Raw genomic sequence first — 19166 nt, 5'->3', positions numbered from 1 at the left:
AGGGGCTTAGTAACTACTAGCTAGTTTGTAGCTAAATTTGTTCTCAGTTGGGTTGCACCACATGTTCTTAGGGCAAACCCAAGTTAGTAGGTAAGTTAGTAGGTCGTAAGCTCTCCGTAAAATCATTCGTAGTCACATTAAATTATGTAATATCCAATAAAAAGCATTGAAAACATTAAACTGCTTTAAAATTCTTCAACTAATGCATCTATATATAACTGTCCTATGAAAATTAAATGATAAATTACGCTTTTATAGTAAATTAAATTATAGTCAGTCACTAATAATAGATGACGCACACACCTGCATCGCGAGCCGTGAATGCATGCAAAACACATATGAGGTAATCAAAACATACTTGTTTTTTTATATCCTATTATGATAGAAAAAACAGCAGAGAGAAAAACTCAGTCATGAAGAAATTCTCATTTTAATTGCAATTAACAAAAAACACTCCTTGATTTAAAAAAAGTAAACTCTTCACAAACCGAAACCAATGCGAGATTTGGGAGAAAATTATGGCAGAGGGAGATGATATGATTGCAAGCTCCCCAATGTAAACTAATCTCGCGGTCATATCTTTTCTACCATTGTACGTCGGGGGAGGCTGTCGTAAATATTTAGGTGTAATGCAGTGTTACGTATAAACTAAGTTCGGTGGTGCAACACAAAAATATTTAGTGATGTGTAAATTGTAACTTAATGTCCCTTTAAGTCACAACTAGGCTACGTTTTAACTTGCGCACTGCTGGTGCAACCGGCCCCAGTCTACGGGCCTGTACATATATTTCGCAGCCAGTTTAGATGTCATTTCGTCCTTTCTGAATATAGTAAAGTTTTCCTGAGTCGTTTAGATTCAACAATCTATTAATAACGTTTCCTCTCTGTATCGCGGCTGTAGTTGTTAATAAAAGAGTAATAAAAACGTATACGAGCTTCAGAAAGCAAAAGCAAAAGTTGAATTCCGGACATTTTAGGAGATTTAGAAACCCGGGCTGGATGAATTTTTGAAGTCCCAAAAATGCACGTCTCTGTGGGTCTAAAGAGCATGTGAAACTAATTGTGTCACTAAATATACTTGGGCGGCCATTAATATAGTCTATGTGTGGAAAGCACTGAATATTAAAACTAATACTGAACTTTAGTGTAAAAAAAAAAATACAAATTTAAATAATTATAATAAATATAAATTTATAAATTAAATTAATTATTAATTTATACTATTAAAGTGTACATAAAAATACAATTGTGCTTAATTCAAATTGTCAATCAACTTTTACATTGAAATTTAAAAAAATAAAACTTTTTTTTCCAGTCTCTCCCAGTTGTTCCTGATCTGTATCACCTGTCCTAAATTATATAATTAAATAAAATAAAAATATCTTATGTAAAATAAACTGAAAATTTAAATATAAAAATTGCATCTAAATAAATGAATAATAAGTATTATAAAAAAATAAATAAATAGTACAATTACACTAAACTAAAAAATAGCAATCAATATAAACTTTCAATATCAACTTTTAAACTGAAATGAGAATCTGAGAACTGATCTTAAGCCCTTAAAACTGAACTGACACTGATTCAATTTACTATGATCTCTTATATGAAGCTGCTTTGACACATACTACATTGTAAAAGCGCTATACAAATAAAGATGAATTGAATTGAATCTCAAATTTAAATGAGAAAAATTGAGAAGCTTAAATATAAATCAACATAAATATAAAATGATGTCCTTTTTTTTCCTGTCTTTCCCAGCTGTCCCAGCCCCATATGGCCTGTCATTCGGAGAAGTGACTGCAGACACTATGCTGGTGACCTGGAAAGCCCCTCAGGTGCCCAAATCCTCAGATATTGAGCAATACATCATCCGCTATCATCCAGTTGATGAAGATGACGACACCACTGAACGCACTGTGGAAGGAAGCGAAAACTTTGTCGTCCTTCGCCGTACGTGGCATAAAACAGAATTAAACAGTCCTGTCTTTAGTATCTCTAATGAACTCACACTAAAAATGGGTCTCTCTGTGTTTTTTGTAGATCTTGTGCCCAACACAGAGTACCTGGTGAGTGTGATTTGTGTCTATGAGGGCAGAGAGGGATCACCTGCCATCGGCACCCAGAGAACTGGTAAGTTTGTGGGGGAAACTGAAAAATTTGGGTTTTTGGATGGATGATGTTGACAGTACATTATATTTAGAGATGTATGTAGACAAAATCAATTTTAGTTACTTGTGTATGACAAAATTGAAAAGATGTTTGAGTTGTTTAGAAAATCTCAGAAAGTTACATGCAGCTAATAAAGGGAAACTAACAAGTAAACATCTCCATACAATAATTCTAATTGTTAATATTTACATATCTGCACGCACACACTAAAACTCTCTAGCCTTGTTTATACATGTAGATGTGTTTTCTGGATATTAAGTTTAATCAATAATATTTGTGTACCAAATAATTTTTATTAATTTCTTATAAGTGCTAACTGTAGGGTGTTTTATGATTAGGTGAAAAGTTTGTTGTTTGTAATTTACATCATTTGGGAATCAACATTTGTAACTACATCAACAACATGAAATGGTACACTTATGAAATTCTTTTATTTTAATATTTGAATTATTTCAGATGATGCTTTTTATTGAATTTTATTATTTAGCCGCATTTTATTGAATAAGCTTTTCATTTGTTGCAATGGGACAATATTTGGCAACTATTTGAATATCTAGAATTGTAGGGTTAAAAGAAAAAAATCTACATTTTGAGAAAATAATCCATATAAAGTGCTTAGCAATGCACATTACTAATCAAAAATTGAGTTTTGATAAATTTACAGTAGGAAATTGACTTAAAGTCTTCATGGAACAGGATCTTTGCTTAATATTCTAATTATTTGGGGCATAAAATCAATAGTTCTGAACCATACTGTGTATTTATCAAATTTCCCTTGCAACATAAGACAAAAAAGTGGTTGCAAACAATTTAGGCTGAATTTAAACAAACACATTAAGATGAACATTATCAATTGAATTTGTTTAGATTCAACCCATATAAATTTGCAACAACTAACCCTAAAAAATATAGTAAATTCAATCAATCATGTTTTTCAGTGCAAGCTCACATTTATGGTTTTGGTCACACTTTATTTCGATGGTCCGTTAGTTACATTGCATCTACATGCTAACTAATTCTCATTAGATTATAAGTAGACTGTTAGGTTAGGATTAGGGTTGGGGTTAGGGTGTGTAAATTGACATGTACTTACAAAGTTTCTTACAGTCAGTTAAATGTCTGTTAAAGGAGCAGTATCAACAAATATTAAGCAGACAGCCCACTAATACTCAAATAGACCATCAAAATAAAGTGTTACCATGGTTTATAATGTATGAATATATTGGATGGAGTTCCCTCTCAAGTATATATTTGAAAGTCCTTGCTATAAAATAAAAAAACAACACTTCTGCTAACCTGTTGTGTTGGTTGACTAACTTGTGCATTTTACTTCTCAGTTTTTGATGCCCCTGTCGGCCTTCAGTTCTCTGATGTGGGCACCAACTCCTTCACCGTGCACTGGCAGGCTCCTCGGGCCATCATCTCAGGATACCGAATCCGCTACCAGATGACCAGTGGTGGACGAGCTAAAGAGGAGAGACTGCCCCCCTCAAGGAGCCACTTCACCCTGACAGGCCTGACCCCGGAGACTGAGTACAGCATCAGTGTCTATGCCGTCAGTGGATCCAGAGACAGTCTGCCTTTGACTGGAACTCAGTCTACCAGTATGCTCTTACTTATCACTTTAGAACAGTGTTTCCCAACCATGTTTCCAAAGGCACACCAACAGTACACATTTTCAACCTCTTTTTTTTAATTAAACTCATCAGAACAAACTCATCCAAAACTTGAAGTTAATGGGTCAGATAAGGTAGACATCCAAAATATGTACTGTTGGTGTGCCTCCAGGAACAGGGGAAACACTGCTTTAGAACATATTGGTATTATTTGTGTCTTATTGCTGTTTTTCCTGTTAGTCTCTGATGCTCCTACTGATCTGGAAGTGATCTCCTCAACGCCGACCAGCATCACCGTTCGCTGGGATGCCCCCTCTGTCACTGTGCGGTACTACAGGATAACACATGGAGAGTCAGGTAAGGGATTTGGATCCTGTCGAAATAAGGCTGTTCCAGTTATTTAACTGGAGGCCTGTTCACACCCTCACAAATGTTTAGCACAAATGTTCTATTGTAATGCATATAATGGCAGTTGAGCTAAATAAAGGATGGCGATTTACATGCATACAGCCATCAAAAACGTTATGAAAACTTTTGCAAAAAAATATTAATAGAACATTTGTTACACTTTAGAATAATGGTTCATTAGTTAATGTATTTACTAACATTAAGTTGTAAAGCATTTATGAATTATAGTTTGACATTAACTGATGCATTATTAAAATCCAACATTTTGTTAATGAACTAATGTTATTTAACTTAAACAATATTAACTAATGTTAACAAAAATAAATAAATAAATACTGTAATAAAGGTATTACTAATTGTTTAATCATGTTAGTAAATATAACTAACATCAACTAATGGACCATTATTTTAGTGTTACCGTTGCGTTTTTATTTTTGATACATTTTTTATTTGTTGCTCATTAATCAATAGTCTATATATAAGCCAGATTTATCTTGATAATTATCATCTATTTTAGATTTTAACAATGGTGATAAAATGAAAAATTATATTGTTTGACATGATAAACAAAGCAGAACTGTTTACACATTTACCTGCAAACATGTCAATACAATAAGAGCAGTCAGTGGAAACATTGCTGTGCTTACACAATGGTAAATGAAAAAACTATGTAATGTACAATTTATAAATATAACAGTCAACTCTAATAACTACTGCAATAACTAACTAATGGAAGAAGTGCATATCCACTTAGTGTCTTAAAAACCAAGCAAACACCCCCCTAAAAAGTGTAATTCTTTGCAACTGTATTATTGTACTATATGACAACGATGGAAACAATTAGTACTTCATCCAGGAATTAAATGCCTGTTTTTAAAGGCATTCAATATAGTTTTATGTCCTTGCTTTTGATGAAGTAGTTAAGCAATAATAATATATTTCTCAAAAGATTGTGTGTGAAATGTTTGAAAGATTAATTATACATTTTCCCCCACTAAACAATTTTAACAATGCGATATTTCGATAATGCGATATAAATAAATATATATAAATACATATATATAAATAAATAAATAAAAGGTTTAATTTTAAGAACTTCTTCAAGTAGCCATTTTTGTATTTTACATTTAATGTTATTTAATAAACATCCCAGTAAAGTAAACAATTCTGGATTTCTCATTTACTATTTACTTAGAAAAATACTGTTCATGAGCTTCATTAGTGTATTGTTTTACCAGCAGTGGCTCGGTTGGTTGGTCAGCTTTATGCACAGTCTGAGAGAATATACATTTAAAAACCCCTTTTGAAGGTAATATGTGGCATTAAAAATGTGTGAATCATCATTTGAGTCTTCTATCAATACATGATTATATTTGATGCTGGTGTGAACAGGCTTTTACTCTAAACAAACTGTGCCATCATTTTGGACTAATGGATTTGATGCTTAACCGTTTGGATATTTTTCAATCCAGGTGGTTCTGATGCTCCTCTGGAATTTATGGTTCCTGGCTCCCAGTCTACAGCCACTATTGAAGATCTACGTCCAGGCACTGATTACACCATTACTGTTTATGCTGTGACTGGTAGAGGGGACAGCCCTGCATCCAGCACTCCCATCCATGTTAAACATAGAACCGGTAAACTATCTAATAACCTTTCTATCTTTTTTCTTTTAAATAATGCCCCAATTATGTTATTTTAGAAGTGTCCTACAAAAGGTTTTTATTTGTCCAAAAACGACTTACATTTTCTTGTAATATGCAATTTAGTATCACATCTTTTCTCAAGTATCTGAAATAATTTGTTCACCAATCTGGTCCCTCTAAAACCCTCCTTTCACAGAGTCTACTCTGCTCTGACTCAATAGTTTTGTGATTATTGTTCAACTTACACCACATGTAATTTCTGAATATATAACCATGGCAATGGTTTCACTGTATCGATTTGAGACTAAGCCATCATCTTTTGGAAGTGAAAATAAAATGTGATTGCATTCACAATGTGACATGTCAACAGCACACACCAAATTCTTCCACATCTTTACAACAACTACAGTGTTTGAGAAATCATTTTTTCTGAGAAGCCAGTGATGACAATAGATTGGCATCATGCAAATTTGTTACACATCTATTTAGTAAGTATGAGTATTATTACTGATGAATCTCTTCAGACATTTCACCTCTTTGGGAGGCAGAAGCTGGGTTTCAGTCCTAAAGTGAAGCGAATCTTTTGTTAGAGTGGCTGGCTGTAGTATTGGTTGCCTACAAGGCTTGCATAACAGAGAAATAGTTGATTTCTCATGTGGGTGAAATCTTGAATACGTCAGTGTTTATTTAGCAAATTCATTCGCATCTCCCATTTTTTGCATTGACCCTTTTCTCTCAAGTTCAAAACCAGTGCCGGCCCGTAGGGTTGACGGGCCCTAGGCGACATAATAAAACATTGGGCCCACTAGTGTAAAAACAGTGAGAAGAAGGCATAAAAAATAAAATTTGAATATTTAAGTGTAAACATTTTTATTAACTGTAACATATTTAACCTGTATGATACATATGTAAAAATATTTTCTCAGATTTAAACAAATACATTTGCAAGTTTTGCAAAGTATTGTAAAGTATTGCAAATGAAAGTGCGTTGTTAAAACAAATTGTACATAAAACAAACTAAATAAAATGAAATATAAATAAATGTTAAAAAATTAATGAAAAAGGGAACAGATTGGACAAGACACATAATCTTGAACTATATGAACTATTTTGATGAAAGAAAACATGTTGTTGTGCAATATATATATATATATATATATATATATATATATATATATATATATATATATATATATATATATATATATATATATATATATATATATATATATATATATATGTATATATATATGTATATATATATGTATATGTATATGTATATGTATATGTATGTATATGTATGTATATGTATATGAGTGTGTGTATATATATGTGTGTGTGTGTATATATATATATATATATATATATATATACTCACATGTATGTATATGAGTGTGTTCAAAACCACCTCATGCAAGTGTAAATCATTATTTTGCTTTTTTTTTTTTGTATTGGAAATTTGACATCTTCGACACTTTAAATTGTGCATTACTTTCAACATTTTTACATTCTCAAACAGCTGTATTTTACCTTACATTTAAAAAAAAAATACGATGGTGTGAAAGAATAGGACAAAAAATAATAATGAATTTCCTCTCTTGAAACAGATATTGATTCTCCGTCACAGATGGAGGTGACTGACGTGAAGGACAACACTATTACTGTACGCTGGACCCCAGTGGCTGGCCCCATCTCAAGATACAGAGTCATAGGAACTCCTCTTACTGGAGAAGGACCTATGTTAAATGCGGATATTGCTCCAGGTATACTTTATGGCTCTCGTGTAAATGCTGTGTCGACTTCTATTGACATTTGAAATGGAGTTAATGCTAGGTGTGTTTTTCATATGCGATTGCAGACCAGACTGAATTTACATTCTCTGGCCTGATGCCTACAGTGAAGTACAGCATCAAGGTGTATGCTCTGGGTCAGGATGGAGAGAGCCTCCCTCTGGTCGAAAATGTAGTCACAAGTAGGTCTACAAATTGAGAGAATGAAAGTTCATATATTCTCAAGGTGCATTTTGTGAATGTTTTTACTGTAAAACCCAATTGTCAACTTTATCAAATGAAATGAGTGTAGTTAACTCAAAATTGACTGAAAGTTAATTCTACTCATTTGAAAAGAGTTTTGAACTCAGCGTTGACGGTAATGAGTTAATTAAATACCTCATTACTTCAACTTAAATGGAGTAAGTTCACAGTACTCATTAGGATTAGTTTTTGAACTTAAATGGTTTGTTGCAATCGATTTCCTCAAATGTTTTGAGTTACCTTAATTTTTGGGGTTTTACAGTGTAGTGGTATGTAACTAAAACTCGCCCTCTTGTGAAAAGTTGTTGCAAAAATCATGGTGACAGATATAGGTAGGTTTATTTATATCTCAGTCAGCAAACTAACTATTATATTTAAGTAAAAAATTATAAAGATAGTAGCACAAATAGTAATGCTATAGTACACAGGGTTTGCACACAGGGTTTGGTTGCTGGAAATCCTTGAAAAGGCTTCAATTTTAATCAACAGTTTTCAAGGTTTGAAAAGTACTTTTGGTACTCTTAGTATTTTTGAAAAAAATCCTTGAAACTGCCTAAAAATGTAATTGTTACTTTTGAAGGTAATTTCCTTTAACTATTTACAGTTTTGCTTTAGCATAAAATGAAACTCTGGAGTCTGTGCATGTGCCCGTAGTGTGATCTGCCTTTTTTATCTGTCCCTTTTGAAATTAAAATAAATATACAGTTGAAGTCAGAATTATTAGCCCTCCTGAATTATTAGCCCCCTGAGTTATTAGCCCCCCCCCCCTTTTTTTTTTTTTTTCAAAGATTTTTTTCAACACATTTCTAAACCTAATAGTTTTATTAACTCATTTCTAATAACTGATTTATTTTATCTTTGCCATGATGACAGTAAATAAAATTGTACTAGATATTTTTCAGGACACTTCTATGCAGTTTAAAGTGACATTTAAAGGCTTAACTAGGTTTATTAGGGTAACTAGGCAGGTTAGGGTAATTAGGCAAGTTATTATAGAAATATGCCTTTTATGAGTACTTATAAAGTACTCTCAGTGCAAACAATTGGATTCATAGTTTCAAATTGTTTATTTCTGTAGCGGTGGACAAACCTAAAGATCTGTCCTTCACTGACGTGGAATCCAGCTCCATGCGCATCTCTTGGGACAGTCCCGATGGCGTAGTCTCCTCCTATAGAGTGTTGTACTACAGTCCAGAGGAGGGGGAGAGAGAGCTGTTCCCTGCCCCGCATGGGGATGACGAGTCTGCAGTGCTTCATGGCCTCAGACCTGGCACAGAATACACTGTTAAAGTCATCGCACTGCATGATCGAACACCAAGCACTCCGCTGGTCGGCACTCAAACAACAGGTATTTTATATCAACAAAATGCATGTTATTTATTTGGTGATTTATGCATGTTGCAGAATGATTGTTGTATATTTGCTAACTATATAAATTACTCGCATGTATACAAATATTTTAAAATATTTGTAAGAGTATATATTTTAATACTAATTATGTAGAACATATTTGTATTTAGTATTGACTTAATTTGCTCAGTCTTTACTTGAAATTTTAATGCAATGTTTTGTACAATTTATTTTATTAATTTATTATATGATTTCTTTTTATCTACATTTATTAATTATACCAAAAAACAAATAAAAAAATTAAAAACATAAAAAATAATGCAATGCTAAATTGTATGAACTTATTACACACACACATACACGCACACACACACGCGCGCGCACACACGCGCACACACACACACACACGCACACACACACACACACACACACACATATATATATATATATATATATATATATATATATATATATATATATATATATATATATATATATATATATATATATATATATATATATATATATATATATATATATATTATAAGGTATAATGACCTATTCATGATGTTTATTTAGGAAGTCTACCTGTAATTGTTCAAAAGTTACATATGCAGACTTTTACGTTTTATAGAAGTTTTCAAATGCATGCTTTTCTTCTAAAATTTTCCTTAGAAAAAAATAAAGCAACTGTATTAAAAATTTATATTTAGAAATTTCCTTACAATTATGTGACTGCACTGCAAAAAATGCTTTTCCTACCTAGAGGTTTTATCTTGTTTTTAGTCCAAATAGCTACAAATTCTTAAATCAAGAAGCATTTTCGAGACGAGATAAACATGTTGTCTTGTTTTAAACGGCACCTATGATAAAAAATCTACTTTTCAAGCTGTTTGGACAGACGTATGTGCATGTATGGTGTATAGACCGTTATATTAGGGTGATATAAGCACACCCAGTGCTTTTTTTCAATTTAACAACATAAAAAACGGTGGACCAATTGGAGCGGTTTTCAGATCGACTGCAACTTTATGTAGGAGTGCGGTCCCCCCGCCCACCAATATTGATTGACTGGCGTGTCATCATATCCTCAGTTTGTTGATTCACGTCCGCCATTTATAGCGTGAGTCGAAGCAATATCACTAAAGGAACATCCTTGCTCTGTTTTTAGATGCAAGGCTCATTGGGCTCAACACAAGATCAATATTCTCCACATTATCGCTCTAATCGGAATTATTGGTTGTATCTTTAGGTAGGTTTGCAAACATGTGTACTTATTGAGTCTACCTTATACTTCAGCCGTTTGCATTTCTCGTGATCCCAGAAGCTCCCTGTGATCTTAACTAGGTGCTGCTACACCTGACGCTGCGCCATGCATTTTAGAATTCTAAACATAGGTTTCTATCACTGTACACACAATGGCGCGACGATTCAGGACACTTCATGTTTCTGCCAAAGAGAGTGTCTGGTGTGCCGTGTCGCGGCTTCGAGCGACGCATCCCGTGCCTCAGTCAAAGTTAATTCAGTGTGCGTGGTTATTTGTCTCGGTGTACAAGCTCGATACTTGAAACTAGCACACAGTTGGCTGTAAAACTATACAAAGACACAAATGATTTTGTACTCTCTGCTTGGTCTGTGTCCGAGTCGTATATGTACGACTGATTGCTGATCATCTCACTCCTGCTCCTTCTCTCAGTCTGCCCAAACACAGAGCGGGTGAGCTCATGGCTCCCCGCCCAACGTAACAAGGGGACGAAGCCGAAACTAATCTACATGTGAAGCAAGACACCCCTAAATCAGCGAACTGTGGACATGCCCCCAACATGACACTTTTTAACACATTATAATAAAAAAATCTGAATTGTGTTTTGAACTGAACCTAAACTGGCACACTCAGAAGAACCATAATATTAATGTTAAATCATAAAAAAAGAGGTAAACGATGTGCCCTTTAAGAAATAATGTGTCAAAATTGAGTGACTTTTTCCTTAAAACAAGTTTTGCTTGTCTAGAAAATGCTTCTTGATTTAAGAATGTTTAGACATTAAGTCTAGAAATTAGACAAAAAATCTAAGAAAATCATATTGTGCAGTGTTAATACTGGAGTACTGTAAAAACCAGTATTGCAATTTTGGGTCACAAAGATCATAAGAGTAGTAATCATAAAAGGCTTTTTCTTTCAGAAACATTACAAAATCCTTCTACTGACCTCAAACATGTGAAATGTAACTAGCTAAATTTAGCAATTAGCCTAACAAATGCATACTGCACACTCTCAGAAATAAAGGTACGTGAGCTGTCACTGGGATGGTACCTTTTCAAAAGGGACACTTTTGTACTTAAAGAGTCCATGTTGGTACCTCAAAGGTATATATTAGTACCTACAAATTTCAAATGGTAAACATTTGTACATTTTTGGTACTACTATGTACCCTTGAGTTCTTAATATCGACCCTTTTGGTACAAATGTGTAACTTTTGAGAAGCTGTCACTCACCCTAGTGACAGCTTGCGTACCTTTATGAGAGTGTAGCAACATGCTAAACACAACTCAGATCACTTTTTGTATCACAGAAAAACACTTGCATTTGTAAGAATCGCAACACCACAGTATTGTAGCATCATGTTTTACTTGGGGAAAACACCAGTCATATTCCTAACAAAATGTAAAATTCTGATAATATCATTGACGTTTCTTCAATGTTCTCTTTTCTGCCTGCAGGTATTCCTGCACCTACGAGTCTGAAGTTTTCCCAAGTGGGCCCAACATCTTTCACAGTCTCCTGGTCTTCATCTGATGCCAGGTTGACAGGTTACCGTGTGGCCATTTCACCCAAGAGCAAAAGCGGCCCTACTAAAGAGGAAAACCTCACCCCTGACTCCACTGACTTCCATGCCTCTGGACTCATGGTGAGAAACTATTTTGTTCTCTATAAACTTTAACCTCAATAATTTACTGTATGGGGCAGTGTGGTGGTGCAGCGGGTAGCTCTGTCACCTCAAAGCAAGAAGATCACTGGTTCGAGCCTCAGCTGGGTCAGTTGGCATTTCTGTTTGGAGTTTGCTCCACAAGTCCAAAGACATGTGCTATAGGTGAATTTGGGTAAGCTAAATTGGCTGTAGTGTATGTGTGTGAATGAGAGTGTATAGGTGTTTCCAGTGATGGGTTGGAGCTGGATGGGCATCAGCTGCGTAAAACATTTGTTGGATAAGTTGGCGGTTCATTCTGCTGTGGCGACCCCCAATAAATAAAGGGACTAAGCTGAAAAGAAAATGAATGAATGGATGAATGAATAAATTTACAGTATATGACCCTGTTTAAAGCTAGTATTTAGGTGCATTTTAATTGATCTAATCACAAGTGGATGATTCCAAATACAGGGGTCTAAATGGTTTTATAAATGCATACATGTGATTGAATATCTCGAAACCACAAAAGACCAGTTGCTTTTCACCTACTGACCTAATTTTTCAATATGGGATGAGTTTTGCTAGATTTTTTTTTTATTATTTTGAACGAGAAGCTAATGGTCTAATTCAATTGAATGATTTATGCTAAGCCAAAAATGCTCCTCCCAAATTCTAATTTCAGACTGAATGGATTCACTTTAGGAGAGTTGTAAAACTCCTTTAACAAAGTTTGTTGATTTATAAGTTGCAACTAGTTCTCATTAGGGTATTAATAGACTGTTACTGTAGGTTTGGGGTAGTGTTGACATACTTCCAGAGTTTCTGCTTGTAGTTGCAATGTAGGCTTGAAATTGCAGTGTAACTTGAGGCTGATTTATACTTCTGAGTCAAGCGTACACATATGCTGTGGCGCAGCCTTCGCGTGGTCGCATAGCCCCATTGACATGCATCTCAAAAAATATAAGTACATGTCACAACGACGCAAAGCGCAAGCTCTGTGATTGGTTGGTTTGGTACCGGTGACGAGTGTGGGCAGTGCTGAGAGCCGCAAGCCCGATGGAACAAGTAGGGTCTGTCTGCGGACTGCAAGACAGGGGCAATGCATGAAGGGGCCTTAGGAGCATAACTTGTAGTACGTTAGAAGCATAACTTGGGAGTTATGGAGACATGTCAAAATTATGTTGTCGGCAAGATTGTACATCAGATATTAACGTCTACACCTACTCTACACCTTAACCCAACCATCACAGTTATTACCACACCTTCCCCAAACCTAAACCCAACCATCATAGTTATTAATGTCTACACCTTCCCCAATCCTAAACCCAACCATCACAGTTATTAACGTACAGCCGCGAGTTGAGGAGGTTTTCATACTTGATGCGCTCGCCATTGTACTGTTATTTTCAACCACAGGGGACGACGCCGAGTAGGCTAACTGTCATGACAAAACGAATGAAGTCAGCGAGTTGCATGGTGGAGTTGCTAAATAAATGCTTATAATAATATATCAAATGAATTGGTTGTGGATAAATTTGGAGAAAACCCATGAAAACATTTGATGAAAATGTTCTCTAGTAAGGATTTCCACCATCTTGCCAACAACATCTCGTTGTGACATCTCGCATGGATCTCAGTAACTGCACCTCTAACGTACTACAAGTTACACCCCTTTATCTTTTGCCCCCGTCCTGCACTCCACAGACAGATACACTTGGATAGGGCGAGTGTTTACAAGTGTAAACAGCCCCGTGAAGGAGCTCCAGATGGAAACTTTTTTGTTTTGTGTTTACCTTATGATTAAAGTTATTGCACATCTGCTGGTTCCCACCTCTTAGTGAGTGAGTTTTAGCTACTTATAGCTTACAGAAAAAACAAAATACCTGCGAAGAAACTTGACACAGAGGAACATAAAAACCCTACTGTCAGCTAATGTTTCGGAAGTGTTATTGCAGAGCAATGCAAACAGCATGCAGAAGTATAAATGCACAGCTACGCGCAAGGCAGGCACTGTGGGTCACGTCAATCACTCGACGCAGAAGTTTAAATCAGCCTTTATTTTCAAGAAAATTTGCAAAAGGGACCATGAAAAAGTGATTCCACAAAAGCACAACTTTAAACAGGTTTAAACAGAGCTTTTTAAAACAGAGTAGAATTAGCTGCTTCATCTTTGGCCTATTTATGTCACTCTGTTTGAAATTGGTCTAGAGTTATTGTCAGTATGAAACTCTTGTGATAGTATTTTCTTCTCTATTGAAACATTTCCAAGTAAAGCCCTTGTCAAATAGAAAAAAAATAGTTTAGTTAGTTTTAATCCATCTAGACTGGATCGGATGATTGTGGTTTGCTATTGGTGGAACGCCCTCACACCCGTAAACACATAATCAGCAACTATGAGATGTCAGTGAAGAGGGAGGGAAAGTTTTTTTTTTTTTTTGATGAGAGTTTAAAAAGTCACTTGATTTTTTTTTTTTTTTTTTTTTTTTTTTTTTTTTTTTTTTTTTTTTAAATAACTGTACTGATTAATAATGTATAATAAATATTTCAATATTCCATAAAATGTAAATCATACTTTCAATTGGAAACAACACGCTGAGATGTTTCAAGTGCTCACCACTATTGAAACAGCTGTTCCTACAGTTTTGAGGCATTTACTCTTGGTTCTCATTGTGGTTGTGGGTTACTGGTAGTCAGAAAGAAATGTTAAGCTCCATCAAGCAAACCTCATACTGTATGTCTACCTTTTCATTTTGGTCAGTGTGCAGATCAAAGATTAAAGCCTGTGCCAAATTGTTTCAGAAAAGTATATGGTATTCTATGAAGCACATTTTCAAGAATTTTCTTTGTGTGTGTTTTTTTTTTTTTCTTCTCCTCTCCATGTGTGTTTATAGCCTGGCACTGATTACGAAGTGGAGGTTTATGGTGTGAAGAACTCTCTAACCAGCCCTCGGGTCAAAGGAGAAGTCACAACACCTGACAGTAACCCACATTCTCTTAACCCCCTCAGAATCTAACCCGCATTCTCCACCACATTTCTGCTATTTCTGGTCATAACTCAATCCAGATGTCATTTTTCCAGATATCAGTCCACCTCGACGTGTCCGTATATCTAATGTGAAGGACTCCTCCATCACTATAACGTGGCGCTCAAAGACTGAGGCTATTTCTGGCTTCTTGGTGGAAGCAACTCCCACCATGGGCGGCCATAATCCAATCCAGAGGACCATTGAACCTGATTCACGCACTTACACAATTGCTGGTACAGCATCACATGCTTATATTAACTTAACTTGTATTAAAGACTATATCATATTAATGGAGAAATTATGCATAATTCTGTGTCCTACAGGTCTGGAGCCTGGAACCAATTATAAGATCAATATCTATACTCTGAATGGAAACTCTCGTAGTGAGCCTTTCACCCTTACAGCTACAACAGGTACCTATATAATATAATATAATATAATATAATATAATATAATATAATATAATATAATATAATATAATATAATATAATATAATATAATATAATATAATATAATATAATGTGATATAACAGAGTGTGATATGATATGGTATATGATGTGATGTGATATGATATAATGTAATGTGATAAAACATGGTGTAATTTAATACGGTGTTATATATAATATAATATAATGTGATGTGATATAATATAATGTGATACGATATAATGTGATGTGATATAACTGATTGTGATATGATATAATGTAATATAATAGAATGTGACAGTATATGATATGATATATGGGATATAATGTAATGTGATATAACATGGTGTAATTTAATACAATGTAATATAATATAATATAATATAAAATAATAGAATAGAATAGAATGTGATATAATTTGATACGATATAATGTGATATGATATATTGTGATGTGATATAACTGATTGTGATATGATATAATGTAATATAATAGAGTGTGACAGTATAATATGATATGGTATATGATGTGATATGATACAATTTAATGTAATGTGATAAAACATGGTGTACTTTAATATGATGTAAAATAATATATTATATTAGAAAATAATGTGATTATAATATAATGTAATGCGATATAATGTGATGTAATATAATATAACTGATTGTCATATGATATAATGTAATATAATAGAATGTGACAGCATAATATGATATGGTATATGATGTGATGTGAAATAATGGTATGTGATATAACATGGTGTAATGTTATACGATGTAATATAATATGATATGATGTATTTTCATGTATTGTAATATAATAATATACTAACATTTTGTTTTCCTCCAGCAAAACCAGTTATTAGCCCACCTACAAACCTCCATTTTACCTCTCTGGCTTGTACTTCGATCGCCTTCACCTGGGAGGCTCCACGCAGCACTATCACTGGATACTATGTGACCTATGAGGAGGCTGGAGGCATTCCCAAAGAGCTGACCCCTCGACCCCAGGCTGCCAGAACCTTCGCTTCCATCTCTGGTACTGCTGTTTCACAGTTTATGGATTTCAGACTGTTCTGCCTTTTTTTATAGTGGGATTTCTTAGATGGCTATCAAATGCCTTTTGTTTTTAAGCAACATCTTTTGTGATTTATACATGTAGGGTTGAAACCAGGCACTGAGTACATTATCAAGATTGTTGCGTTAAATGGCGCTCAAAGAAGCACGCCATTGATTGGAAAGGCAAGAACTCGTAAGTACTGTTTATTTCTTTTTTATTATACTATTGTAAAACAGATTTTGAATGTAGAAAATATTTTTTTATAAACAAGGCTATATTTATTTAATCAGAATACAGAAGAACTAAATGTTATGCTTTCTAACTCTGTGTGGCTTCAAGCCAGACCCGTTACAATAAATTAAATCAAATTAAAATAAACACCTCTAAATTAATAAGGAGCTCAGAGTCTCATCTCCCATTCAAAAGTAAAAACAACAACAAAGACGACTGGCCAAAGAAAGACATAAAGTTAACTTAAGGAGACATAAAAATCTTGTGGAGGTAAAGCCACAACAAAAGCAAAACCAACAAAAAACTCAGCAACTAAGTTTTAAACCCTCTTACCTGCACATGAAATAAAACAAATTAACAACATTCACTTTACCTCCTTACTAACCACAAAACATGAGAAAACTTAATAAAACAAATAGGCACCCTCCTCATCACATGAGTCTCCGTATTGATCTCAATAATTGGCAACACTCAGCGTTAAACTTCAACAGTATCGCTGCGCAAATACAACACAAGTTTTTTCACAAATAAACAAAACAAGTCAGCAGAGAGGAGACTCTGAATGATGTTCCGTCCAGTTTAAAGGTGCAGTATGTAGGTTTGACATCCAGTGGTTGAACTAGGTATTGCACTCCTGAATCAAAATGCCAGATTTAAACCATGCTCTAAATAAAAGCAACTGCACCCGATAGAAGGAATATTTTCCATATTAAAAGGAGTTTTTTGTCCTAATTAACAGTTCGAATTGTGCAGTGATTCATTATGTACATTTAGTAATGTTAAAAAGGATTAATATGTATTAAATATATTATAAACCTTACCATTTTATGAGTGAGCGCATATTCTGTGCTTCTGAATGGCTGTATTTAAATGTTGTGAGGACACGAGGTTACAATGCAACCTGCTCCAACAATGTTTATGTTTGTAATATTTATATCGTTTGCTGATTAATAACTTCATGTGGAACTGAATCGGTCTCCTTTCGGAGTCTGATACTGTCCACCAGAAGTTGCGTTCAGTCTCTGACGCATGCTTTAAGAGCCTTTCTGAATGAATGAATGGAATACACGGTTTTCCATCAAGGCAACCCGGGGTGCTGAAATCTATTTAGCTAAATTGGCATTGGGCAGTTTCCAAAACAAATCATACCAATTTCCAAAACAAAGACAGCGTTCCTGCACCAAAAAAACATTTTAAAGCAGAATATCTGACATCTGCACTGTTTTTCAGATAAACAAGAATGTTCACTTGGCATGTTTCCTAAATATCTGCAAACATATTATGGTATTTTTATGCTTTAGAAGAGTCAAAAACTTACATAAAACACCTTTAAATGGACTTTACAAACATGCCGGAAAGCTTCCATGTGTCGACACCTAATTCACTGCACCTGTGCGCTGTTAATGAAACCTATCAGAAAGACAGTAAATAGAGGCATAGAGAAGAGAACCACAACAAACAGAGGCATATACAACAACACAAAGAATAACTCACCACTTTAAATAAAATATATTTTTTGTGCTATTGTTTTAACAGATAAGAAAAATACATAACACTGAATTATTGTTTTTATTTAAAAACATTTATATTTTGTTAAAATTCTACTTATTCTTCTAATGCAAATCTGAGTTACTTTGGCTGTTAGCTCTGTGTGATCCTCAGAAATTTGAATTTGACTTGTATATTAGCTTTATACATGTCTCTACTATTACTTTTATTCAATTTAATACCCCCTTTCTGAATAAAAAAGGGATAGTTCCCCAAAATGAAAATTTTGTCCTCATTTCATTCTTCAAAACTGTTATAAATGTAATTTTTTTCTCTGTTAAACAACAAAGAAGATATTTTGAGAAATGTTGAAAACCAATAGCCACTGACATCCATAGTAGGAAAAAAGATACTACAAAAGTCATTAGCTAACAGTTTTTAACATTTATAATCATCGTTTTGGGTCATTTAAAAAATGCAATTACTATATACCACAAAGCAAAAATGGTGCTAATATTTTGAAAACTATGTCTAAAGCTATAGCATTTTGATATTTGATATTTTGTTTTAAAGGAAATAATTGCAAGGCTGACCTAAGCGAAACACAATAAATTCAACCGATAGTTTACACAAAAATAAAATTTATGTCATCAATCACATATCTTTCAGTCCTAATATATTTCTCTAATGCCTGGTGAGCATGCCAAGCCAATAGTCAATAAAGTCAATAAAGACCATTAACTCTTTGGTCACCAGCAGTCTAAAATATATATTTTATGTTCTGTAGATTGAAGCTACA

At 34.1% G+C, this 19166-nt stretch overlaps 1 protein-coding gene across 1 annotated transcript in view; it reads left to right on the top strand.

The window, feature by feature from the left end:
• fn1a (fibronectin 1a) overlaps window positions 1–19166 on the top strand; it is a 66796-nt gene that overhangs the window by 39965 nt on the left and 7665 nt on the right. Inside the window, exons 26-39 of the mRNA XM_056465229.1 lie at window positions 1762–1953; window positions 2044–2133; window positions 3510–3776; window positions 4029–4145; window positions 5669–5833; window positions 7450–7605; window positions 7701–7814; window positions 8954–9223; window positions 11947–12134; window positions 15026–15113; window positions 15214–15393; window positions 15484–15573; window positions 16439–16627; window positions 16751–16840. Coding sequence (XP_056321204.1) covers window positions 1762–1953; window positions 2044–2133; window positions 3510–3776; window positions 4029–4145; window positions 5669–5833; window positions 7450–7605; window positions 7701–7814; window positions 8954–9223; window positions 11947–12134; window positions 15026–15113; window positions 15214–15393; window positions 15484–15573; window positions 16439–16627; window positions 16751–16840 — 2196 coding nt within the window. The remainder of the gene's footprint in view (window positions 1–1761; window positions 1954–2043; window positions 2134–3509; window positions 3777–4028; window positions 4146–5668; window positions 5834–7449; window positions 7606–7700; window positions 7815–8953; window positions 9224–11946; window positions 12135–15025; window positions 15114–15213; window positions 15394–15483; window positions 15574–16438; window positions 16628–16750; window positions 16841–19166) is intronic.

The sequence above is a fragment of the Danio aesculapii genome, chromosome 9 (genome assembly GCF_903798145.1).
Source record: "Danio aesculapii chromosome 9, fDanAes4.1, whole genome shotgun sequence".
NCBI classification, from domain to species: Eukaryota; Metazoa; Chordata; class Actinopteri; order Cypriniformes; family Danionidae; genus Danio; species Danio aesculapii.
Note: the sequence above shows the minus strand (reverse complement) of the source record. Positions and strands in the feature narration are given on the sequence as shown.